Source organism: Terrapene carolina, unplaced genomic scaffold, assembly GCF_002925995.2.
Source record: "Terrapene carolina triunguis isolate 2854851 unplaced genomic scaffold, T_m_triunguis-2.0 Scaffold234, whole genome shotgun sequence".
Lineage (NCBI taxonomy): Eukaryota > Metazoa > Chordata > Testudines > Emydidae > Terrapene > Terrapene triunguis.
This window is the reverse complement of record NW_020664585.1, coordinates 5,908,319-5,934,593: the sequence shown is the minus strand read 5'-3', so window position 1 is coordinate 5,934,593 and position 26,275 is coordinate 5,908,319. Positions and strand designations below refer to the sequence as shown.

General features: G+C 41.2%; 1 protein-coding gene across 1 annotated transcript; it reads right to left on the bottom strand.

The window, feature by feature from the left end:
- Nucleotides 1-1,221: 1,221 nt before the first annotated feature.
- Nucleotides 1,222-26,091, bottom strand: PPP1CC (protein phosphatase 1 catalytic subunit gamma). The gene is made up of 7 exons (XM_024196224.3): nt 25,933-26,091; nt 11,135-11,266; nt 9,577-9,807; nt 4,771-4,875; nt 2,842-3,065; nt 2,384-2,518; nt 1,222-1,913 (listed from the first exon to the last, which is right to left on the bottom strand). The coding sequence occupies exons 1-7, from the start codon at nt 25,985-25,987 to the stop codon at nt 1,824-1,826; spliced, it is 972 nt and encodes a 323-aa protein (XP_024051992.1). The 5' UTR covers nt 25,988-26,091; the 3' UTR covers nt 1,222-1,823.
- Nucleotides 26,092-26,275: the final 184 nt, after the last annotated feature.

The following is a 26,275-nucleotide window of genomic DNA, read 5'->3' as shown; positions in this document are numbered from 1 at the left end:
TACTTTGCAAGCTCTTTCAGAAAAAAATGTGTGGTGTATTTTCCCCATTAGCATTCTTATCTGGGAACTTCATCATTTAAAGCTTTTGGCTTTAACTATAAACCTACATTCCCTCTCAGATTATACTGCTACTAAATGGAAATACCATTATACTAGTAAAGGCTACTGAAGATATGAGGCCAAGTTTTGGGTTGCAAAGGTGAAACTGGGGGCGGAGTTCCAAAGAGTCTGAAGTTTGACGGGAAAGCAAAATAGAGTTCAAGGCTGCAGGAAGATCTTACAGCACATTCGTTCCCCATTCCAGTGGAAAGCGAACAAAACTGTCTAGGAGTTGTGTTGCAGCTATCCTGATCTATGGAAGACATTAGAAATATTTAAGCTGCCTGTATTTTCAGTGACAAATTTAGAACTTAGATTTACTTGTACACTATACTGGATCTACAGGAGTGTGACTAACAAGTTAATCTGACAGCACAACTCTCCCATCTCGCTTTTAATTGGGAGGCACTCAAGTTTTACAGGTAAGCATGATGGATCTATATCAAGACCTTCCCTTTAGAAACATACCTCAGGTGTGTGAAGCTCAAACATAATTCCAAGTTGAGTTTGTGGGTTTCCAGATCAATTTATTGACCTAATTTAGCCAAATCTTCTGATAACTCTGGTGTGAATTGTGCTGATAAATAGACACTGAGAAGATTTAACAATTTCTTCATTTAATAAGTGAATTACTTTCACTACATGGTATTGTACACTGTCATCTGTTCAAAAAAAGATTAACAGTTTTGTTTTTAAAAAAAACAAGAGACTTAGATTTGTATAAACTGGTGAACAGAAATAACTTGCTAACCACCCAAGCACAGGAGTTATTTTCTACGCTTCTTTGCAGAAGCAAGTCTTTAGGCCAGAAATGGACAAATTCTCAGGCAGATCTAGAACCATTTCCACAAGTTACTGCTTTCTGGAACTGGCTGCCACAGGACAGCTGCAACTGTAAGAAGGTTCACTCAATAGAATATATTGAAATTGTACAAAACGTTGTTTACCTTTACCATTAATAGCACAAACAGCACAGCATTACAACTTGCTATTTAAAGTCAAAACTTCCTTTTATCTCCAAGAGAAAGGCATGAATGTAAAGCCTTGCCAATTCATCTTGATGGGTTGTGTAGATACAGCTTTTTAAACAGAAACTTTGGCTTCAGGAAAGAGACACAAACATTTAAAATAATGGCTTTAATTTTCATTTAAAGCATATGGGAGGGGAAGTGTGCTTTAATTAAATATACATCATACCAGTGATGCTGGTCAGGTTGAGGATTATTTCTTATGTTGACAGCAATAAAACTAATGTGTACATGACAAGACATTAAAAGAAAAGCAATCCCTTTAAAACAAATTTTTAAAGTAAAAAAAGTTCACAGTGGTTTGTATAAACAGTATGTAACTTCAGACAGTAACAAATTTCTAATCTCACAGCACACTAGTGCCCTCTTTAGTTCCTAAAGAAGAAAACAAGCATTTACACTACTCATTGTACAGATTCAAAAAAGTCAGTTGTACAATTACCCATAATGACAGGATAAGATGCTGTGGAGTGTACAGCTGTAACACCGACATAAGGGAAGTTTTAAAAACTCTTCTTGGGAAGGGAGAAAAGTCTTTCATTTGCTGTTACAACCAGCAAATGCCATTCATTAAATCAAAATGAAAAACCACAAACACGTTATCTATTTTGAGCAAGCTGAACAGTACACGTTACAGTTTTAAAAATGGAGGTTATATACTATAATACAAGTCCCAACTAGGCAGTACCAAATTTACTATTTCTTCGCTTGTTTTGTGATCATACCCCTTGGTGGCGTTACAGGTCTGCTAGCATTAGGCTTCTTTTTCTCTGCAGGTTTCAAAATCTGAAAAGACAATTCAGTCATTTACTATGGTGATTTAGCCAGCAAATAACTAGCCAATCTGCTAATTTGCTTGTAAAAAACATCATACAGGTGACCATTATGAGTAAAGTCAGCCAGCAGCTCTGCATGCTCAATGCTAGGAGTAGTGTGTTCCCTGCCCACCTAACAGTTATGCTAGTACTAGACCAGACCATCTGGAATCACGTGACAGTAAGAGTCAGGAAACAGATGAGACTTCAGTTGGAAAAATCTAATTCAAGGTGAGAAGTGTGCTCAACTTTATGCCAATGTGGACAGAACCTAAATCCTTTCTGAGAAGAGAAAGGGTGACTGAACTGAATGTAGCCTTTCCAGCCACCTTTCACATTTGTAAAAATCTATTTGCAGTGAGAAATATTTCTATAATAGTACTTTTTTTTTATTAATAAAAAAGCAAATTTGTTAAAGGGCAAAATCTTAAGATACTGTACCTGAAAAGAGCACATTAGAGTTTCATCCACACTCATCATGGCACCAGCATTGTCAAATTCTCCACAGTAATTTGGGGCAGAAAACAGAGTTACCAATTGCCTTTTTGCAAAGAATTCATACCCATCTTCAACCACCTTTTAATAGAAAAATAGCTCTATTAGAGTAGAATAATTTCTTACCACAGTCATATAACTATTTCTCAAATGACATGCATCTAAGTTAGCCCACACACAGCTGTGAGATGGTATGATTGTCTATCACAGACAGCTGTGGAAGAGCCATTTAAGCCTACACAACAGAAGTTCTAAACTAAGTAGATCAAAACAGAATTAGGAATGGATACAGGGCCCACTCCTGCAGTGTGATCTAATAGCAATGCAATTATGGGACTCTGCTGAGGCACTAGGATCCCACTGGGAGATCAGGGCCATGGATTGTACTTGTAAAATTAAGATACCTGATGAGCTCTACATATAAGATCCAAATCATGTTTATGGAGAAACTTTGCAACCACTTCAGCACCAAATGTGAAGGACACTCCTCTGTCATTTTCACCCCATCCTAAGACGTCTTTGTCAGGATCAGACCATAACAGATCACAAAGAAGACCCTGATCTGGTACATCAGTGGGGCGCATAATTCGCCGAATCTGTTCCATTGACTGAAGGTCTGGCGACAGGCCTGTTAGGAGTTTTAAGATGTATAAATGGTTAGTGTTTTACTCAAAGTATGTTAATGTGTGGAACAAACATTTTGAATCACCTATTAAGACACAAAAAGCCTTAAAGTCCATCCTGTTGATTTGCTGGTGGTGATTAGTATCTATAAAGTTTTATGGTGATTCTTGATTTTTATCCAATTTTAAAAGCTCTCTGTAACAGGGTGGTCTGTCACCATCAAGAAGCAGTGGGGCCCAGAGCCAGCCAACCCTATTCCATGACATGGCCTCGTTAAGGAAAAAAGTTCAAAGGAGTGGCATGCAAGCCAGCAAATGACCACCAGGTGTTATACAGGTACCTCTTGAACACGATAAAGCCCAACTGTTGGGGGGTGGGGGAACGAGAAGAAGAAGAAGAAGGGGGGGGGGGGGGGGGCCTGGTGAGGAGAAGCCTGACTGTTGAAATACAGCACAGCCCAACACCCCTTAACTAAGGGGAAGGAACCGAGTGGCCTACAAGCATGAACTGGAAGTCTCAAGTGGGACAGGTTGGGTCTGAAGGGCTAAGAGACACACTATTGTATAACAACTTAATAAATTAGACTCCAAGGAGTTGGACATTACTTTAAGTACCCCAGGCTGTAAATGAATTATTGGGAGAATCAGGAAGGGAACTGAGTGCAGGGTACTTTGAAGGGCCACGCCACAAAGAGGTGTAAGTGACTTGTCTTCACAGCTTTACGATTTAGCAGAAACAGTTGCCTATTGTGCATGTTCACATATTTAGGTATAAGGATGAGGAAGGTCACTTCTGCATTTTACAGAATACTTCATTCTCACTGCTTAATATTTGTGAACACCTACAAAGTGTGCCTTTAAGACAAACTGAAAGATATTTAAATAGTAGAAAATACTGTACTTGTCAGATAGTATTTCATATTACTATGCCTGAACAAAGATGGGGAGATAGTGTTACAGTAACTTAGTATAAGTAATATTCATACTATTTTTCACTGTAGTATCTAGGTAAGCTATAATTGTTGCAAATTATAGACAGATACCAAGAGTTGCAATAGGCCACATGTCACTGCTGAGATACTTGGACTGTTTTATACATTAGATCCATCCAGTTACTGAAGTGGTATAAACAGCTGTAAAAAACCTAACCTAAATACACTTCAAAAAGGGTAAGACTGACTTTTAGGTGTAGGCTAACCCCTTGGCATGTCCTGGGGGTCCCCCCCAATGACCAGGAATTTATTGTCCTTTGTAGAATCTATATAGGACTCAGACCATCTATTCGGCAAATTACATAGATTCTCTATTTGAAAGGAGAGGGGAGTGCAGATGAACTTCTATAGAACAGGAAAAGCAGACCGCCATATATCCCAAATGGTACTAAACTACTTGCTCAATTAAGTATTTCAATGCCTAAAAATATAAGCTCTGGAACTTGCTGCATAACAACCTATTTAGGGTTGGTTTACTTAACATAGCCTTCAATATCCAGCTCAACCTCAACCTTCAATATCCAGCTCAGTGCATGAATTGAGCCTCCCATATTCCCCCCGGGAGAACAGGTGTTCCAGAATTTCAGCAACGAGGATTAAACCAACAGGGAGTCATTTTCCAACTATGCAAAATGCATAAACACAAACATGGAACTAGCACACCTAGAGGTAAGGGATTAGCAATCACTTGAGTAACCACTAGAGAAGCACCACATACCTCCATGACAGCAGAATATTTTTTCATCCACAATGGCTGCAATTGGTAAACAGTTAAAACAGTCTGTAAAAGTTTTCCACAGCTTAATGTTATATCTTCTTTTACCTACAAAGTTTTAGGAGAAAAAAACACAATTGAGATGGTCTCCGAATGAGAACTAGAAAGGATCCAACAATGTTACAATGCTACTATTGCTGTCTTAACTTTGCCATGGTGTAGAAATGAAGCCCACACACACAGCTCCTCTTAGACGCAATGCATTTTACTGCTGATGAAAAAAGGTTTTAAGATGTCTCAGACTGTAGCAAATTCAGAAAAGCCAAGTGGCTCTTAAAGGTTTCTTTTGGAGTGGTAGGAGTTTCCATGTGTAGAATGAGACTGACCTTTTACAGATTAGGGCCAGATTCTCTGGCTTGTTCCACTTCCATTGCATTGCTCATACCTTCTCAAACAAACAGGCACAGAGCCAGTTCAACCAACTCCTACTTCCCACCCCACACAGCCCCAGTATAGGGGCATTTTGGAGTATGCTGCACTCTGGAAATACGTAACTAAAAGACTGTCCCTTGGAAACCACTGTTGACTAGTATTCAGAGCAACCTTGAGGCTACTCTAAACTTAGCAGGGACTGTACCTGACAAAAAACCAGTCAGAGAATCAGGGAGCTGCAACTGTCTCCCTAACACCCCTCTACTCAACTGTACCCAGTTGAAGCTAAGCTTAGTAGAAAACCTGGACCTAAAATTTAAGCACATTAAAAAAAAAAAAAAAGGTGTGTTTATACAAGTTATCCTGAGCAGCACCAAAGAGGTGCATGCTGTTTTATATAAAAACATCTAAGACTAATCTATGTTGTCCAACAGTGAGTATGTAGAAGATTTAGAAGTCTCATTAATTCATCCAAAGAATGTTCTGGATGAATCAATGTGAGATAAAGTTGGAAGAGACCCCCACTCCCATATGAAGTCTATTGTATTTTGCATTAAAAGTATCACGTAAGCAACTAGCAAAGCAAATGACCCACAACACAAATAAGTTTAGGGCAAGATAACATGTTCTCCCTCTATTTTCATTCAACCCTTTAAAAGTGAAATTATCCAGCCTAAGTTTTTTTTTTTTTAAATTACACCCCAGAAGCCTTTTAAACGTAACTTTAAGTACATTAAAGTTATGATTAACCGAGCACTTGTTTAGAGACATTCTTAGCATAGACCAAATATATTCAGAGAGTTTATTTTGCTTACTGACCCCCTAAAGTTGGGCAACTTGTGTATGGAATTATGCTAAGATTTACATTGTATACTTATGTAGTCTTTGTCCTAAAAGAGCCTAATTAATATAGAAATCAACACTTTCTCCCAGTGGCAAGTGACAACAGTACACAGCAACACTGTATGTGGCTCAGAGTTTACCAAAAGCTACCCTCAACACCATGGTGAGATAATGGGTCCACACCAACACTCAGGGACAAAGGCCACCTATTGAATCAGCAATGTAATTTCATGGGGCACCTAGGTTTTCCTTTGAGGTCTTCCATCCATACACATACTGTCCAAACTGCTTAGCATGCAATATCAAATTAGATCACAGCACAAGATAATATAGGACAAGGTACTGCCGCCATCTAACATTTTGGTATATAAACCTAAATTATCTTTTTCAGAGTTCAGAGGACACCAGTACCCCTCAACTGTATCAAAAGTAGTGGGTTCTTTTGACTTTTAAAGTGTTTTAATAATGAAGAATCATAAGTTATGAAGCCAGCTCTATGAAGTTGGGTGAAACAAAAAACTGTCTATTTTCTGCACAATTTGTATCCTTATACTCCCCAGAGTATAAAAAGGGCTAAAGGGATTTTAAAAAACTTAGAGGTAATGGTTTTCCAAGCAAAGTTTATATTTTGAAATAGCATATCACTTTAAAAATCAAATGTGTATATTGTGGACAGCACAGATGAAAAAAATTGTCTTTATGCGTGCTTTTAGTCCACACACAGCCAACAGTGAAGGTCACAAGGCACAATAACTAGGAAAGCTGCACTCATTTCATCAATTCCATTTGAAAGGTTGTGTAATTACTGATCATGTACTACTAGAAAAATGTTAAAGCAACAAGCGCATCACAGCGTGCTACTGCAGGTCAGTTTCTACCCTGCTTTCATATAGTTTACATGAACATTCTTTTTAAGAGTATTATTGCTGGTTGCCAAATTGACTTTGAAGACTGAAGTCCTCTTCATAAAGTATTAGGTTCACCAATGTTTAGAGGACCAGAAGGTCTATGCGCCACTTAAGCCCAATTTTGAAAAATTAAGTGAAGCATAGCCCTTGTGCTCACACCATGCATATTGGTGAACTTCACAAAACAGTCACAGTATGGGTAATAGAATTCAGCATTCTCCATATTGTATTAGAAGGTAATTCAGTCTTCATGAACCATTCACTCCTTGGCCCCTCTTCTGTCATCTGTAGTAGCAACTGAATGATGTGGATACATTTATACTAAGACCACCAAGATCAAACTTGCCAGTCTGATAGATCTGAACAAGACATGAAAGATTCCACATTCCATTGCCAAACTATGAATATTTAAATCTTAAGAGTTTTCTTTTAATAAGCCAGTAGTGAAGTGGAATCAAAACCTTTACAGTCAGTCAGATTTCCAATAAATAAGTCACTTGTCAGCAAAATTATTTTTACCAGGAGACAAGAATGCCAGTTACAATTTTAGTTTAGAAGTAAAACTGCAAGCCAAAGACAAGTCAATTTTAGTATTTACTGTTCCATTAGGATGCACAAAGATAGCTTCAATTCTCCCCCTGCCTCCAAAATATATACAATATTTGAAATGTATCAGGTCCTCACTGTCTTCCCTTTGTTGGAAGACCTTGACATGATCTTTGGAAGAGATGAAACGTGTCAATCCTGTAATCTGAGCTGCCTCTGTGTGTCCTCTAAAGAGAGGGGCAGCAGAGGGTGGATAAAAGCTGATGACTTTAAAAACGTGGACTTATTTGAATTAAATACAAGTTCATTTAAAAAAACCCTAAAATTATATTTGAATTTAATAATCTTTAAAATCATTTAAATTAAATACAAAAAAAATATTAAGTAGTACAACATATTTGCTGCCAAGTTTTAAAGAAAGTCAAACCACTAAAGTGGTGGAAGTCACTGACTAAGTAACTGGAACCAGATATCGTTGAAGTGCTAAACCAGCTTTTGGAAAGCAGTAGTCACTTCTACGGGTGCAGAAAGATTTTTCCCTTCATTTCAGTTTATTCTGCTAATTGAGTTTTATGACTAGTTCATTTGAAGTTAAGAAACCAACTGGAAGTTGAAAAAAGCAGGGAAGCTTGTTTTTGTCTTCCAATCTATGAAAAAAAATAGGTGTGAGGATGAGATCTACTAAGTTGAATCTCGAAAAACATAGGATAGGATTGGACCGAGTATGTTTTAGCTCCATTACAATCCACAAAACTCCTGCTGAACCCTGTAGGTGCCTACATTCGACTCCTATGTTTTTGCTGTAAGAGTTCCCTAGGAGCTTACTGTTTCTGTCTCTGGGAATGCGCACTACTGCCTCATTCTAGGCGTCTGGAGTCCTATTGCCTGCCAAATTCCCAGAGCGATTCCTGAACCGGGTAAAGACAGGTATTTGGCCACCTAAGTCATGTATATGGCCCAGTCTGGTAGGCATGCTCAGAGGCTGTTTACAGGATTGGGACTCGTTCAAAATCCAGATGGAGGAGAAAATCCAGCCAACAGAGGTGGCACCTACCTTGTAGGTTTTAGCTAAGTAGTTAGAGCTTGCCTGGGTTGTGGAAAACCCAGATTCAATTCCCCCATTCTCTGTCAGGAGATAGAGGATTTGAACAGGGGTCTCCCACCTCTCAGGAGAATTCTTTAACCAGTGAGCTATGAGATATTCTGATGTGGGGCTCCCTCAGTCATGCTATTCCACTGTAGATAAATAATAAAGTGTCTCTGGAGCATGGAGGGGGGAGAATTGAACCTGGGTTTCCCTGATCCCAGGCTAGTACTCTGGGCTAAAAGTTATTAGGTGGGCAGCACCATCACCATGTATGTTAAGTTATATCATTGCTTAAATACATTTTTATAGATATAGTGTACCCTACTGGTTCATGAAAAGAAGCATCAAATTTAGTGTAAAGGCTATATTTAGTTACAAATGGTTACCAAAGGGAGGGGGGGGGGAAAATCAACCTTTTTAGTTATTTTCCTAAAGAAAGTACAAATGCATATCATGCTGTATCACTATTCAGGTCCTCCTGAAAAGCGGAAATAAGGATCAGCTATTTCTAATGTAAACAGTTTTATAAAAAGTCAAATCTTGTATTTATTATCTGGTAAGCAGGGTAGAAGATAAAGGACCATTTATTCACTAAAGGATTTACAATGTAATTACACACACGTTTTATACTTCAGAGAAAAGGTAAATATTTTTGTGCTGCAATTTAGAATTTCTATCTTATACAAGATTAGATAAGCTTACAATTTGAACTTTAACAGTGTACAGCAGTGAGTGCTGTTAATCAGAGCAGTGATCAAATAGGAATAAAATTATACCAGTCATTCTACACAGTACTTTCTATTTTGCTGATCAAACCATAATTAGATCATTGAGGGTACAAATTTCCAAGAGGCCACCTGAGCTATGCAAGAGAGAAGCTGTAAGTTGGTACACAGTTCAAATAAAACCAAAGTGGGAGAGAATTTTTGTAAGCTAGCATAATTAAGTGCATAACAACCCTCTTCCATCCACCAAAAAACAAATGTTACTTACATTCATCATAAAATCCATAAATTCTATTAATGCTGGCACATTCATGGTTCCCTCTAAGAAGGAAAAAATTCTCAGGATATTTGATTTTGTAGGCCAATAAGAGACAAATTGTTTCTAAAGACTGTTTTCCTCTATCAACATAGTCACCAAGAAATAGATAGTTGCTTTCTGGTGGAAAACCTCCATATTCAAAGAGTCGAAGTAAGTCATAGTATTGTCCATGGATGTCACCTTAAAAACAAAGGCATTCATAAGCGGTGGTACATAAGCGAGACCTTCACTACAATCGCTGACTGACTTGCTAGCCAAATAAAACTTGAGAAAAGCTATATCTATTTCTGATCTCATGTAAAGCTACATGCTGCCCACCACAGATGTCTGAAGAATCAAATGGTCTCTAGTCTATTAGTATGAAAATTATGCACATTCAGCAGTATACAGTCACTGAAGTTACATAACCCAGCAAGTTGTGCTGAATGACCAAAGAATTGCTATTTAAGAATATTCATACATATTTTTTAATACCTCAACCCAAAAGTTAAAGCTCTTTGTGCCCAATCCTATAGTCTTTACTCAGGTAAACTCCATTCGACTTCACTATGAGTTTTGCCTGAGAAAAGATTCTATGATCAAGACCCTTTATATTGGTCTTAATGCCTCCCGATGGCATCCATCTGCAGTTTTCATTTCAGAATGCTGCATATGTAGGTATCAGAAGATCCCTCCTAGATATAAATCTTGAGTACCATTTGTGGATGTGTTAAGAAAGTAACAAGATTATTCAAATCCTAGCTGCAAAGTTGGCTTGGAAGTGAATGCTACTTTCACTTCTGGTCTAGATTTTTTTTTAAAATAGATCATGCCCAACAATCATACTTATAAAGACTACTAGATTTTAAACCAGCTGTGCAGTTAAAAGATATAATGAACAAATTACTCTAAATTGAGGTAATCTTCAGTCTTAGAAAAGGATTTAATAAAACAACGTAATTTAAGAGCTGAAGTTACATATTCTTACTGGAGTGGTTTCTATTTTGCCTTTCATCACAATATAAATTACTTAGGCTAGGAATCTATGCCCCAAATACCTTGCCTAGAACTATTATGGGTCTCTGTTCTACCCCTAGATTCAATCAGGGCTGTGCTGAGGGCAGGGCTTTCTTCATACAAGGTCTGCTGTTCTGGGACTCTCCCGCATCCCCAACCCAGAAGTAGCCCATCCTTTTTTGGTAGTCTAGTTTCAGCAAACTTATCTTTGTCATTGGGGTTTCTGCTCCTCATCCCCCACTTTTTTACTTCTGTATTTGCTACCCTCTTCATTACTATTCTTTATATTAACCGGACATTGGTTTGTTTATGCCCTTGTGCTATAGCCTTTTGTTCAGATCAGCTGATTACAACTGATGTTTTACACTAGTTCTATTGTATTTAGTTTTAAGACACCTATCGATAGGTATGTAAGAAACGAAATATTTCTGCAAATATATTTCCAAGTTAATGCCTGTTCACTGAAAGCCAAGTGTCAACTGACCAATACACAGTAAGTCACAATACTTACCACATATTTTAAGTGGGGCTTCAAGTTCTAGTAGAATAGGCTGACTGAGAAATATTTCTCTGGATTTCAAGCACAGTCCTCTAATTTCATTCTCTTGAAGTTGGACGTTTTTACCTGGTTTTGAACCCCTCACTGTGGGAAGAAGTTAAAAACTGGTTAAATGAATCAAATGACTTGTTAAGTGCCAACCTACTCCCAACCTCCAAGGTTGCAGTGCTGCTCAAGTTTAGTCTGGTCCCCCTGAGGAGGGAGACATCCAGGCCAAATCTGAGAGAGTGGCTTTGTGACTAGGTTTATGGGATTGTAGCACCACTCTCAGATTTGGCCCAGCCAGCCCTGTCATTATGACAGAGAGGTGGCTGGCCAAACCTGAGGGCTGGTCTACACTGGGGGCGGGATCGATCCAAGATACGCAACTTCAGCTACGCGAATAGCGTAGCTGAAGTCGAAGTATCTTGGATCGAATTACCTGGGGTCCACACGGCACGGGATCGATGGCCGCGGCTCCCCTGTCGACTGCGCTACCGCCACTCGCTCTGGTGGAGTTCCGGAGTCGACGGTGAGCGCATTCGGGGATCGATATATCGCGTCTTAACGAGACACGATATATCGATCCCGGATAAATCGATTGCTACCCGCCAATACGGCAGGTAGTGAAGACGTACCGAGTAGCACTGTGACCCAGTGCAGCATGGCACAATGCCCAGAGCAGAAAGCCAAGCCCAGCGGCACTGAAGCCTTTGGAGTCGATGCTGCAGGGAGAGCTCTGCATCCCCCCAGTGACACTCTCTCCCCCCCACCCCCATTTTACGCATTCTATCCACTTCTATCCTGCAGTCTACCTGTGCAAATTAGACATTGCCTGAACATGCAGTGAGAAGTTGTAAATCAGTTTCAAACACCTTAAACAGGTGGGATAAGATTAACAAGTAAAGAATAATGCATGCCAATCTGTATCCATTTATATACATTTTAAATAGAAGAACAAATCATCCAAGTATAACAAGGTTATTATTTCATCAATGGTGACCTAGAGTCAAAGAAAAAAAATCTGCTTTGTTGAACCCCTTGTATTCACAGAGATAACTTTTAAATTAATTTTTACTGAAGCTAAAATTGGCACTACTATCCAAGAACCAGTGTCATAACACAAAGTTTAACAAATAAATTTGACAGTGCTTAGTCTTTAGGTGTGATGTTTTCCAATTTGAAAAAAAATAACACAAAGTCAGGAATTTAAAAAAAGGTTTAAATTTTAGTCCAGACAAGGTGTCTATACTAGAAAAGAATACCCATATTATAGCAGCCAGCAAGCATAATATGGGTACTCACTTTTCTAGTATAGACACATATAGCCTGTTTAACTCTTAATGGACTAAAAGATACCATTCTTTGACCCTAGCGCCCCCACCCCACTTGTAATTTTTATAGTGAAGTTCAGTTTCAGAACTTTAAAAAACTAAGTTGCCCAATTCCTTTCCGGAACACCTTTTAAAGTAAGTTTCTTGTGATTCTGCAGCCTTATCTATCCTAGAAAAATTAGCACCTGCGTGACATCGACTGTCATAACAGGTACAGTCGCAATGGTAGTAGCAATGACCTAACCACTAGTGTAGACAGAATTCCAGCATGAGGCTTGCCTACACTATTTTTCCTAGTGTAGACAACGCTGCAGAATCACAAATTGAGTTTTCTGAAGTTCTGAAATTGAACAGGTGGGGGGGGGGGGGCCCAGAGCTCCCAGCCACCCCACAGTTGCCCAGTCCCTTCCCATTTTATCATGGATATTTTTAGTAAAAGTCAGGGACAGGTCACAGGCTTCCGTGAAATTTTCTTTACAGGGGGTCCCCGGTATACGTCGGGGTTGCGTTCCTGAAAAGGATGACTGATATGAAACAACGGATACCGGGGAATTTTTCCCCATAAGAAATAATGGCCTGGGTCACCTCTTCCCGCCCAGTTCCGCCCCTTCCTCCGAGCATGCCCCATTCTCACTCTTCCCCCTCCTTCCCAGCGCCTCCTGAACACTGGGGGAAGCGCCCAAAGAAAAAAAGTCATGCCAAAGGTGAAGTGACTGATATGAGGATCAGGACTGATGTGAATCAGAATACGTTCCCCTATTGATGAGCGATGGATACGTGAAACGACAGATAAAGGGGAGACGTATACCAGGGACCCCCTGTATTGCCAGTGACCTGCCCGTGACTTTTACTAAAAATATCTATGACAAAAACTTAGCTTTACCTATAATCAATGAGGACCCCATCCTGAAATAAAATTTTCCTTAACCCCGTCTTCTGGCCTTCAAACACCCCCCCCAACCTCTCAAAGCTCATCATCAGAAGCCAGCTCCCTACAGACCTGGACACCTACTCAAAGCAGCACCAGACCCTGCAAGAACAGATACAAAAGCTGCAGACATATCTCCACTGCTACAATAATCAACAGCCCCCGTAACATACCCTTCCAGGTCCATGGGTTCTACACATGCCTATCACAACACATGGTGTACCTCATCCAGTGCACTAAATGTCCCAACAACTATGTGGGTGAAACCAGACAATCACTATGTCTCGAATGAACTCACAGAAAAATGATAAAAGACAAAAAACACATCACAGGAGGGTGAACACTTTTCACAAAGACATCACTCTGTATCTGACTTATCAGTCATCCTCAAAAGGAAACCCAGACATTTTCAAAAGATGAGACTGGTAGCTTAAATTCATAATATTGCTGGATACTAAAAAATATGGACTGAATAGAGACACTGGATGTATGGCTTATTTTACAACAAACACACACACTGCCCGCCCTAGCTGCCTTGCCCACCTTCCTTTCTCCCTTATGGGCAGTACTAACAGGCCACTTCACCCGGAATGGCCCCTTGAAATGTGTTAACTACTTTGATAAACAATCGATTCATTCTTGTGTTTAGCTGTGACACTGAGGGCTTGTCTACACAGGCAATTTACAGCTCTGCAACTTTCTTGCTCGGGGGTGTGAAAAAATACACCCGAGCGCAGCAAGTTTCAGCGTTGTAAAGCACCAGTGTAGACAGTGCACCAGCGCTGGGAGCCATGCTCCCAGCACTGGTAGCTATGCCCCTCATGGAGGTTCACGCACCCACACAAGCCACATTAGAGCACTGCCATGGCAGCACTTTAGCATTGCCAGTATAGACTAGGCCTGAGCAGGTTTCCCAGACCTGAAGAAGAGCTCTATTACTCCTGGAGGAATTCTGTGCTACTGCATATGCACATAATTAATGAGATGCACATATTTTTAATATTTTTTTTGTGCAGAAAAAAGCTTCTGCTGAAATGTTGCTACAGTTCTGCCTTTTTCCCACCAGAGGACAAAGTGGCGATAGAACAAAGCAGCTGCTCCCGGCCAGCGAGGGAAGAGAAAGAGCCTCTAGTGCCTTCTTCACAGCGCCTGCCAGGTCAGGAGCCTTGAGCTATGGGGAGACAGACAGCATGGGGTGTTGGTCACACAGGGGCTCATAAGGGTTAGTGAGTGAGGACAGACTGGGGCAGAAGCTGAATGGGAGTGGAGGCACAGGGCCACAGGGGGGAGGGGGTGCACAGCTACATAAGAACAGGGGAGTGGCTGGGTGGGGGAACAGAGTCACATGGGGATGGAGGAGGGGGTGGGTGTCTGAGTGGGGGCAAAGGGACACATGGTGCAAAGACACATGGGGGTGCAGGAACACATGGGAACAGGGGCAGATGTGCTTGACTGAATGGGAGAGGCTGGGGTCAGCCAGGGTCTGCATGAGGGAAGCTCCCCAACAATCCCTCCCCACCCCCCAAAAAACCTGTTCCATATTTTTCCCACCCATACCCAACAACCCTCCAAGTTCACACCCAGGTTCCTTCCCAGCAATTTACTTCCCCCTCCCTCAGCTCCTCTGTTACCCCTGACTCCCCCAAGCCTTTGCACTGCTTCTGAGGGGTGCAGGAGAAATGGTTCTGTATTGTAGTTTAAATGAATTATTACTCAGAGTTCTGTATGCCTAGTAAGGAATCTATTTGACAAAAAACATTTCCTGAATCTTTTTTGTTGTCTGTATTGTTACAGACATACTTTCTAACAGGTATTTTGAAATAAATGACCCAAAATAATTGAAACTGGTGTGATTATGTGGTATTTTGACAAATAAAATATGCAGAATTTTAAAATATTTTGCGCATAATTTTTTGGCACAGAATTCCCTCAGGAGTAGCTCTATGTAAGCTTGAAAGCATGTCTCTCTCACCAACAAAATTGATCCAATAGAATATCTGACCTCACCCACAGTGTCGCTAATATCCTGGGACCAACATGGCTATAACACTGCATACCTGTAATATTATCATACATCATTGATATTACATGGCATTACTGGAATTGCCACTAAATTTCAAGTGTTCCATTAAAATGTTAAGAGCAAGTAATGAAGCATGGAAATGAAAGTTAAATCTTTATTTCATAATAGTTGATTGCGCATGAAGCTACTCAGCCATATAGCAATTTTCTAAACACTTTCTGAGCTGAGCAAGTTGTCCAAAATGCCAAATATCCAGCAGCAATTAACAAATTTATAGAAAAAGTGATCAAAGTTAATTGCATTATAAGAGAGAGCAAAATTAACATTTAAATATTAAAGTTAAACTTAGCTTTAAAAAGCTTAACAAGTGTCTGGTCTTATCTGTAATTTCTGTGGAGAGGAAACAGATTTAACCTTGCATTAGTCAGTCTTACTAGGTACTACTACTACACTGAAACCCTGCATCCCATGTTCTAAAAAAGCAAGGAGATTAAAAAGGCTTAGAATGAGCAATATTATGCTGTCCACAGGCACTCAATTATATTTGTAACTAGACCAAACAAAGATGGCACGAGTCTATTTTTGCTATAATTTACGTGATAATTTGAAACTGAAATCAGTATTAAATTTTCAGGGATTTTTCTGTAGATGTCCACTGAAACACCAGAATCTTTTGTTTTCATGTAAGAACAAGCAATTTCTAGCTCTTTGGATGCTGATAGTCTTGACAATAGAAACTGATCGCTCTGTTGCCAGTGCACATTAAACTCATTACCATAAAATGATAGATGGAAAGAGAGAAATGGGGAAATCTCTTGAAATTCAGTGAGGTACTTTTTTTTTCATGACCTTTGAAATGCTTTGCTCCAAAGGTGTAACCAGGCCAGAGAATGGAAATTTTAGTTCTCTGTAGTCTTAATGATTCCTAAACTAGCAAATATGCATAATCTGCTTGAATTGCTGATGGCGATATGATACTTCTGTCCTGATGTGTTGGAAAGGTACTTCCTGACTTCAGAAGTCCAAGATGGTCAGTAGGACTGCCTGTGATATGAGAACTTGTCTATATTTTTGGAACAAGGATTCTCATCCACAATAAGAGAGCTGGCCAGAGAAAGCAGCATATTCAGCCTGAATGAATCTTTAAGAGGTTGCTCTGAGGGATTCTCCAAATAAATTAGTCACACTAAAAGTCACAGATTGTTACTATAATGATGTAAACTTCTGATTTTTCTTTGAACTCTAGACTAACATAAAGCAGCTTGGGCTGAAATCATGCAGGAAGATACCACCTGGCAGTTTGGCAATGTAATCAAAAAACAATTTTTTTTAAAAATGTGTGCTTGATAGTATTGTACATATAAATTAATATTTTTCTAGAGGCATTGAAAGCACCATCTCTAGATCCAAGAACTGAAGTATTCTGGGATTTATAGTGGCTCGGGAGGATTCAGTTGAGAACAGAATAAAATAGTTCATCCCAAGTACTATTTGCTCCTGATCTTTAGGGATATATTAATACTGCTGTCTTATTCTCCAATGTCAATAAAATACAATGACAGATTCTTTCCCCTTTTAGACAGATTCTCTTATCAAGAAGAAACTTGGATTAAGGCCTCTTGGTATAGTTGTTTCTCTTAGCAAGACAATCTTCTCCATTGTGGAAGATATGAGAAATTATGGAGAAACTCTGTGGCCAGAATGAAAGATAAGGAAAAGAGGATAATCCTCTGGGTCCTGTGCTACACTCCAGCTTTTGAACATTCCCTTGGAAGAATCCTTTCAGTGTGCCAGACCCCCAAGGGGTCTCGCTCTTCGTTACAGATAGGTGATGCCGTCTCCACACCCGAGACTGAGCCTCTGGACCCCGGCACTGTATCATATGTGAGCTCTGCTCAGCAAGTGCAACTGTGCCAGACTCCTGATCAGAGACTTTTACACTCTTCAGGAAGCAATGCACCTCAACAAGTGACACCAGACAGCCTTTTCAAAAAGGAGGAGGATTTATTAGTCAACTGAAACACAGCATCAGGAAGTCCTTACATTAGCATAGAGAATCAAGGTTAAGACAGTCCATCCTGGCTAAGCTAGCATTCCATACAGCCAAGTAGACATGGAATCCATTTTTTTTTTAATCTCTCCCTCTGTCAGTCCCAGGTGAGATGCCAAGTCTCTCCCAAAAGCCATATAGTCCTATCACCTCTCAGTCCTTTGTGTTCCACCACAGACAGTTATGTGAGAACCCCTAATGCCTCCTGATCTGTCCCAAAAGTAGCTTTTTAACCCTTTTGTACCCCCGGGATAGCAACCCCATGTCAAGTAAGTTACTGCCAGGCACATCATTTATTAAAGTATTACAGAAAATTCCCACTTCACCAGATGTCAACATTCTAATGGATGTACTTTTTTTTTTTAAGGCTGCCTGAATTGGAAACCACAATCACCTCTACACATAGCTGCTGCTGACTCTGCCCATGGCCATCTTGAAGGAACATACTCTGACAAATCAGAGGTTGAAGTCATAAGACTAAAAGAGCTAGCCAGAAGCACTAGCCTATTGGCGCTTTCCATGACTCTAAATTGCAATGTGTGAAGATAGCTGTGGGGAGACAAACAGAACCAATGGTGCCTTTGGGACTGTTTTCTCCCTTCATATTGACCTGCTACTGCAGGACTGACCTCTGAAGACATGAAGTTTCATCACAGAAGCCTCAAGCTGTCATAAAAGAAAGGCTGACAGGTTCCAACTACTCAAATTCCCAGAAGTTTAAGGGGAAAAAAAAAAAACTCTAAAACCCTGTTGGAGAGTAGTCAGCCTAAAGCAACTCTGTGAAATTGAGGAAGATAAATTAGGATCAAAATGCAGTGTTGCATCAGTCCAGCAGAGAGCAAATGAACTCAAAGGAGAAAGGAAGAAAAGAGCTTAAGCTCCATCCATTGTGGTGGAATGAGCAGGTTTAACTAACAAGTAATATCTGAGAAATGGCTGCAATTCCCAGAAGGGAGACAAACACACCGTGGGCTCCTGGTAGACCTTTACAAATCTCCCACAAGCCACTGTTTCAGGGATCTGTGCGATAGGTACCCAGAGTGCAGTGTGCTTGCAATGCTTGCTTAGAGGGCTGTGCGCACAAAGTACAGAACGGCAGCCCAAAAGGAATGGTCACCATGAGCAATTTCATCATTGCTATCTACACTAGTGTTATCCCACTGGTTCAATAAGCAGCAGTACAATTCTCTAATGAAGATGCACCCTATGATGATAAAAGCTGTAAGAATAGATTATATCGCTCAGGAATAAGGTGTAGAGGGAGAATAGGAAGGGACTTGTGGACAGAGCCCTTTATACATACATTACTACTCAAAATATCCTTTCAAATATGAAACCAAATTTCTTCTTGTCCTTATACTAGGTTAAAAGTGACATTTACAGTGCTGTCAGCTAAAAAATGCAGGACTCTTGTGTGTGTGTGTATATATATATATATATAAAAAAAGCTTGTGTATAAGACCATGTCTACACTACAAACAACTGCCAGAACAGTTGTGTCAGTCAGGGATATGAAGATATGTAAGCCCTCACTGACACAGCTGTGCCAGCAATAGCCCCTTGCGTACATGCAGTTACACAAGCAAAAGCACAGTACACGAGGGCTTCTACCAGCACAGCTATGCTGTTCAGGGATCATCTCTCTTACACCAGCAAAACTGCGCTTTTGCCAGTATAGCTTATTTTGCTCTTATGGCAGAGTTGCTTTCTCCTCCAGTGGAGAAGTTACATCTCCTGACAAAAGCACAGTTTTGCTAGTATAAGCTGTGTCCACACTAGTAGCACTTTGCCAGCACAATATACCTGCACAGCCATAATAGCAAAGCACTTCATGTAGACACGGCCCAAGATGACTTGGTCTAACTTAGGCCAAACTAGAGGCATTTGCAGATTATCATTCCTATGATATTTTATACTTAAATTTTGTATCAAGGGCGTAAAAGGGATAAATACCTTGCAAATGGTTAAAATTCAACTATTAGCTGACTGAGCAGTAGCTATGTTGAGTTGGCCATTTCAGATTCAGAACTGGAACCGAAAAGCTACTCCTAGATGCTTGAGCCTCTGTGGGTATGTACACACAGCAATTAGACACCAGATGACTCAGGCTCACAGAGCTTGGGCTAAATAGCTATTTAACTGTAGTGTAGATGTTTTGGATTGGGGTACAGCCCAAGTTTTGGGACCCTCCCACCTCATAGGGTCCTAGAGCCCAAGTCAGCTGGCACAGGCCAGCTGTGGGTTTTTAACTGCAGTGTAGGCAACCTAAGGGTATGTCTATATTGCAACATAAGCCCAGGATTAGCAGAACTCAAGTTAGCAGACCTTGGGTTTGTTAACCAAGGGCATGAGCATCTACGCTCATTTATAACCCCATGTTAGGGACCGCTGAACTGTGGATCCCAACCTGAGGCTCCAGCATCTACACCACATTATGCAGGCCCAAGTCCAACCATCCATATCCCAGACTTCCTAGTGCCCTCCCAAAAAATGTGGCTGCTCTAGTCCTCTGTTCATGGTGCAATGTGGGAAAACTTAACTGCCCACCAAACATGACTGTCCAGAGGACAAAGTGTCAGCCTGTGGGATTTGTGGAATACTTTTGGCAGACTCCTAGAGCATGAGTCCAGTAGAGCAGCATCTACACTGCAAAACAGTAAGACTTGAACTCTGGGTTCTGGCCTGGCTCAGGCCCAGGCCTGGACCCTCCTCCCCCATGGGGTCCTGGGACCCTGTGTCTGAGCAATTTGTGTGTAGACAAAAAGGGGGTTAGGTTTGAGTCTAAGTTTGAACCCTGGGCTTACACTGCAGTGTATACATACCCCAAGAGAGAAAATTCTAGAGCTATTAACTTTGGTGGTGCTACTGTGAGCTTTAGTCTTATCAAATTGAAAATGTGTACTTCGCATACGACTGCAGAACAAAATAGCATTTTATGTAATATTTACTCAGACTGTTATAAGTAGTAATGTGCATTCACTGAGGTAGAGGTTAAGTGACTTGTCCACATCAGTGATAGCAGTAGAAATAGAATCCAGGTCTTCCAACTTTTAAGTACCTAATTCTATTAGACACTGCTACATCCCTGCAGAATGTAGTCCACTAAAGGGTATGACCCATTCCAAACTAGACGTTTCCAAACTAGTGAGCACTCCTTGTTAATTAGGGACACCATGTGTACCACATGCACCAGGCTTGCCCAATAAGCTTTGAAATAGGGTTACTTAAATAGCTTGTTTAATAAAATGTTCCTACAATTCTGTCAGCAGCATGGGATTTAAAAGAAAGCCAGAGAAGTCTCAGAACAAGTTGCCAGATCTGAGTGCAGTGAACTTTTAAAAAGACGGACGAGTTCATATTCAGAAGTCAACACTTGTGCGCTCGATGCAGCTGACCTAAATGCTACAAGAACAAGATTAGTTGGCAAGAATGTGTCTCCGAGCTCATCTTCAACAACAGCTTCACCACGCTAGCTCCTTTGTGAAACAAGACTGACTATGGAGCAAACATGGAGACACCTCCACACAAACACTGTTGCTGTTTCAGTGATCACCACTAACCACCTCAACTTGCATCCCTAGCATTATGACCAGCTACAGGAGCACATGGGCAGTGGTTCTCCTTACAAGAACATGGTGGAGTGGTTGTATTTGTGAAAGACAACAATGATTGAACTTGGTGGCTTGTTTTGAGGAAGACTGCATTTTCATTTCCACAACTGCATGAATTCTATAAGGATCTTCACAAAAACAAAGAAATGCTTGAAATGTTAGATGCAAAAGTATTTAGAACTCAATTTTTTGAAAAACTATGAAAAATATTTGCATTTACTTCTAGAAACTAAAGGCCCTTTTTTACCTAAGGAAGTTAGAAAATAAGAATTCCATGTAATACTTTTCCTTTCCCACAAAAAGTTTTCTTCCCAAAGATAGACACCTTAGAGTGCTTTGAAAGGTTAAAACATTGATTAGTAAAAAGAACAGGAGTACTTAAGTTATTATATGTATTACAGTAGCACCTGGAGGCTCCAACCAGCACCAGGGCCATATTGTGCTAGGTACTGTACAAACATAGTAAGAAATAGTCCATACCCTGAACACCTTTTTATTCTAAATTGACAAAACATGGGAGAGCAGTATTACACATTCAAGCAGAAGGCTGGGAACAAGGCACAGAGAGGGAAAATGACTTGCCCAAGGTCACACAGGATGTAATAGGAGGCTGGGTTCAATTCCTGGCACTAAGTCCCAGCTCAATGCACTAACCACTAGAAAATGCTTCCTTAAACTTTTGGTTAGGTAGGAATGAGTAGATGCAGTGTTAAAGAGGGAGGGGGGAAAAACAAACAAAAAACTTAAAATCAAATTATTTGCTTTAGGAAGAAGGCAAAACTTTATAAACACTGCCTATGCAAGTTTATTCATATTCCCTCCCACCTAAGGCCTCCCTTTCTAAGGCCCAGGAAATCCTCTTTCCCCATTTACAGATAGATGGATTTCTCCCCAAGCCAACATGTAAGAGGCATTACTAGGAACAGAAATCTGGGTGTAGAAAATGTGCATATTTGATTTGGAGTCTTTCATGTATTAGCCAGGATCTCAGTACGCTCTCTCTCGAAAAACAAAAAACAAAACAAAAAAAAAGAGTTCTAGCCTTCCTTGGCTGCATCTACACTGGCAAAGTTGGGATGCATAATTTACAGCTCCCTTTTGGTAGTAACTGTGGAAGCTCTAGCATAGAGAGGGCCAAGATTTCAGAAACAGATGGTTTATGATAGGTTTAGGAGCCTACCCTTAGGCACCGATTTAAGATCTTGGTCAGCTGTTTTAACATCCTTTGAGTACCTTGTTGTTGAGTTCTTTAAAGTACTATTTATGTAGTATTTCAAGTAGGGCTGTCGATTAATCGGTTAACTCACGTGATTAATTCAAAAATTTACATGCCAGATATGCTTAACATTCATATGTCCCTTCATGCTTTGGCCACCATGCCAGAGGACATGCTTCCATGCTGATAATGCTCGTTAAAAAAATAATGCGTTAATTAAATTTGTGACTGAACTCCTTAGGGGAGAATTCTATGTCTCCGGCTGTTTTACCTGCATTCTGCCATATATTTCATGTTATAGTAGTCTCAGATGATGACTCAGCACATGTTAATTTTAAGAACATTTTCATTGCAGATTTGACAAAACACAAAAGGTACCAATGTGAGATTTCTAAAGATAGCCACAGCACTTGACCCAAGGTTTAAGAATCTGAAGTGCCTTCCAAAACCTGAGAGGGATGTGGTGTGGAGCATGCTTTCAGAAGTCTTAAAAGAGGAACACACTGATGCAGAAACTACAGAACCCAAACCACCAAAAAAGAAAATCAAACTTCTGCTGGTGGCATCCTGACACAGATTATGAGAATGAACATGCGTCAGTCCGCACTGCTTTGGATTGTTATCAAGCAGAACCTGTCATCAGCATGGATGCAAGTCCTCTGGAATGGTGGATGAAACATGAAGGGACAAATGAATCTTTAGCACATCTGGCATGTAAATATCTTGGGATGCAGACTGCAACAGTGCCATGCGAACGCCTGTTCTCACTTTCAGGTGACATTGTGAACAAGAAGCAGGCAGCATTATCACCTGCAAATGTAAACAAACTTGTTTGTCCGAGCAACTGGCTGAACAAGAAATAGGACTGAGTGGACTGGTAGGCTCTAAAGCAGGGGTCGGCAACCTTTCAGAACTGGTGTGCCCAGTCTTCATTTATTCACTCTGATTTAAGGTTTCGCGTGCCAGTAATACATTTTAACGTTTTTAGAAGGTCTCTTTTAGAAGTTTATAATATATAACTAAACTATTATTGCATGTAAAGTAAATAAGGTTTTTAAAATGTTTAAGAAGCTACATTTAAAATTAAAATGCAGAGCCCCTCAGACCGGTGGACAGGACCCGGGCAGTGTGAGTGCCACTGAAAATCAGCTTGCGTGCCGCCTTTGGCACGCGTGCCATAGGTTGCCTACCCCTGTTCTGAAGTTTTACATTGCATTCAATAATAGAAGTTATTTTTTTGTACACAATTCTACATTTGTAAGTTCAACTTTCATGATAAAAAGAGATTGCAGTATAGTACTTGTAGTAGGTGAACTGAAAATATCTCTTGTTTTTTACAGTGCAAATATTTGTAATAAAAATATAAAGTGATCACTGTACACTTTGTATTCTGTTTTAATTGAAATCAATATATTTGAAAATGCAGAAAACATCCAAAAATATTTAAATGGTATTCTGTTATTGTTTAACAGTGCCATTAATCACGATTAATTTTTTAAATTGCTTGACAGCCCTAATTTCAAGATAGCAACCTTCACATTCCCATCCAATCCCAAATAGTCTTATATAGCAAACAAACATTATATAAAATATCAAATACATCTTACTACTTGTTCTACCTTTTAACATTTGAACTACCTTTTCTTGTTAAAGAACTTTGACATATTTACGTTCTTTTCCTGGAAAAAACTACTGAGAGTTATGCTATAGCAAGGCAAACAAGAACTACAGTAAGTAGCCACTATACAAACAACTTTTAAACACCAAATGCGCTGAAACAAGGAGCTGACACCTGCAAAAAGCAGCAATGTTTCATGAACACTTCTGCCTAAGCTTGTCAAAGAAATGCAATAAATTTTATATAAACTCCCTAAATTATATTAGGGAGCGATAAAACAAGAGACACAAGAATCTCTCTCTGTCTGTATGTATGTATCACAATCACAAACCAAATCCACTGGATTTGTCCTAAGTTTCTATAGCAGCACAGTTATCCCTTTGCCTTGGCCTTTCATTATCCATGTCAAAGAAATCTTACAATAAGATGAAAGGCATTTATCTAGTATCTGGCTCAGCAAAGTCTTAGATTACTTTGTGCCAAATGGGAAAAAAATTAAAATCCTGGCCAAGCTCTTCCAAGCTAAGTCCAGACATACGAGTGCAAGGACAGACTTGAGACAGGCTAGATAAATCCAGTTTTCTTCTTTAAATAATTATTTGGCTTTTTATTCCAAGAAGAATATCCATTGGCTACTTTGCAACCTTGTACCCCAGTCAAAGATTAATAAACCATTTTAATCAGATGCTGACCAAATAAAAAAGTTAAACCCACCACAACCCCCATATTTATTTAGGAAAGACTAGACACTGGGTGCACCTCCCTATCGCCTACCCCCAATGGAATACAGATGGACAGTAAGACAAACCATTTCAATAAAATGGCATTTAGAAGTGCAAAACCAGCCCACTTCCAATTTAAAAAAAAAAACCAAATATGAGGCTTTATAAACTAAAACTCATAATTACACACCCATGGTCAGAGACTTGTATTCCTACAAATAACTGATTACAATGTTTTAATTAAAAATTATAACCCTTCCCACCTGAACAAACAGAAAATCTCCCAGATTATTCTAAAAAAGGCCGCCACAACAGACTCAGTCTCTGTCCTTTAGACCAGGGCTTCTCAACCTTGTTCTTTCTGAGCCCCCCCCCCCCCCAAATGCCATAAAAACTCCATGGCCCACTTGTGCCACAACAACTGTTTTTCTGCATACAAAAGCCAGGGCATACATTAGTGGGTAGCAAGCAGGGCAATTGCCATGGACCCCATGCCACAGGGGAACCCACAAAGCTAAGTTGCTTTGGCTTCAGCCCTGGATGGGGGGGCTCGGGGCCCCGGGGTTCCGCCCCATACGGTTGGGCTTCAGCTTTCTGCCCGTGGCTGGGCAAGTCTAATGCCGGCCCTGCTTGGCAGATCCCCTGAAACCTGCTCGTGGCCCCCCAAGGGACACGAGACCCCTGGTTGAGAACCACCGCTTTATACAGAGACAAGCTGCATCCCGCCCCCCCGTAACTGCCCAGCCAAGCATCCATCCACTGCGCATGCGTGCGGGGGGCAGGCTACTGGACATGCAGCTTCTTAACCTCTCTCTACTCCCCGCCCCCCCAAACTCGCCCCCCGGTTGCAAAGAGGGGTGGGGGGAGGGGAACGCACCTCGGGCAGGCGTTGAAGAAAATCCCGGCGTTAACACGCAGAGGCCGGCCGGAGGAAGCGAGACGGCGGAGCGGGCAAAGTCGGGAGGTCACCGGGGCACAGACAAAGCGCCTCAGCGCCTCTCCGCTGCGGCCAGCCCTGCCCGAGGGGGGCCAGGCACGGGCGAGCGGGGCTCGGGCCAGAGGCCCCCTCACCGCCCCCCACACACCGCGCCAGCCCCTGAGTCCCCGCCTCGCGCCGAGCCCGCCCCCTGCCGCGAGCCTCCCCCAGGCTCCAGCCCCACCGGACCCTCCCTCTGCTGCAGCCGGCGGGGCCGAGCGCATCCCCTCAGGGACCCCGCCGTGCTTACCCCCAGGCCCCGCTCTCCCGCCAGGGTCCCCCCGCTCCCTCACCCTCCAGCAGCCGTTGGATGATGCTGTCGATGTTGAGCTTGTCTATATCCGCCATCGCCTCTCAGCGGCAATGCGGACCCCGCCTCTCCCTGCTGCCCGCCGGCCCGGCGCTCGCCTGCCTGCCTGCCTCCCGCCCGCCGCTCTCAGCAGCGACCCAGCACCGCACAAAATGGCCGCCGCCGTCCCTTCTCAGGAAGCTTTGGCGGCGCATGAACACTAAGCGCTACGGCCCGGCAGCCGGGAACCCTTTATAAGCAGAGCGCCGAAAGCGGGTTCGCTCCACCAGCGTCCCGCACTCACGGAATCCTTCCGCCGCGAGGGGGCGGGAGCAGGGAAATAGATC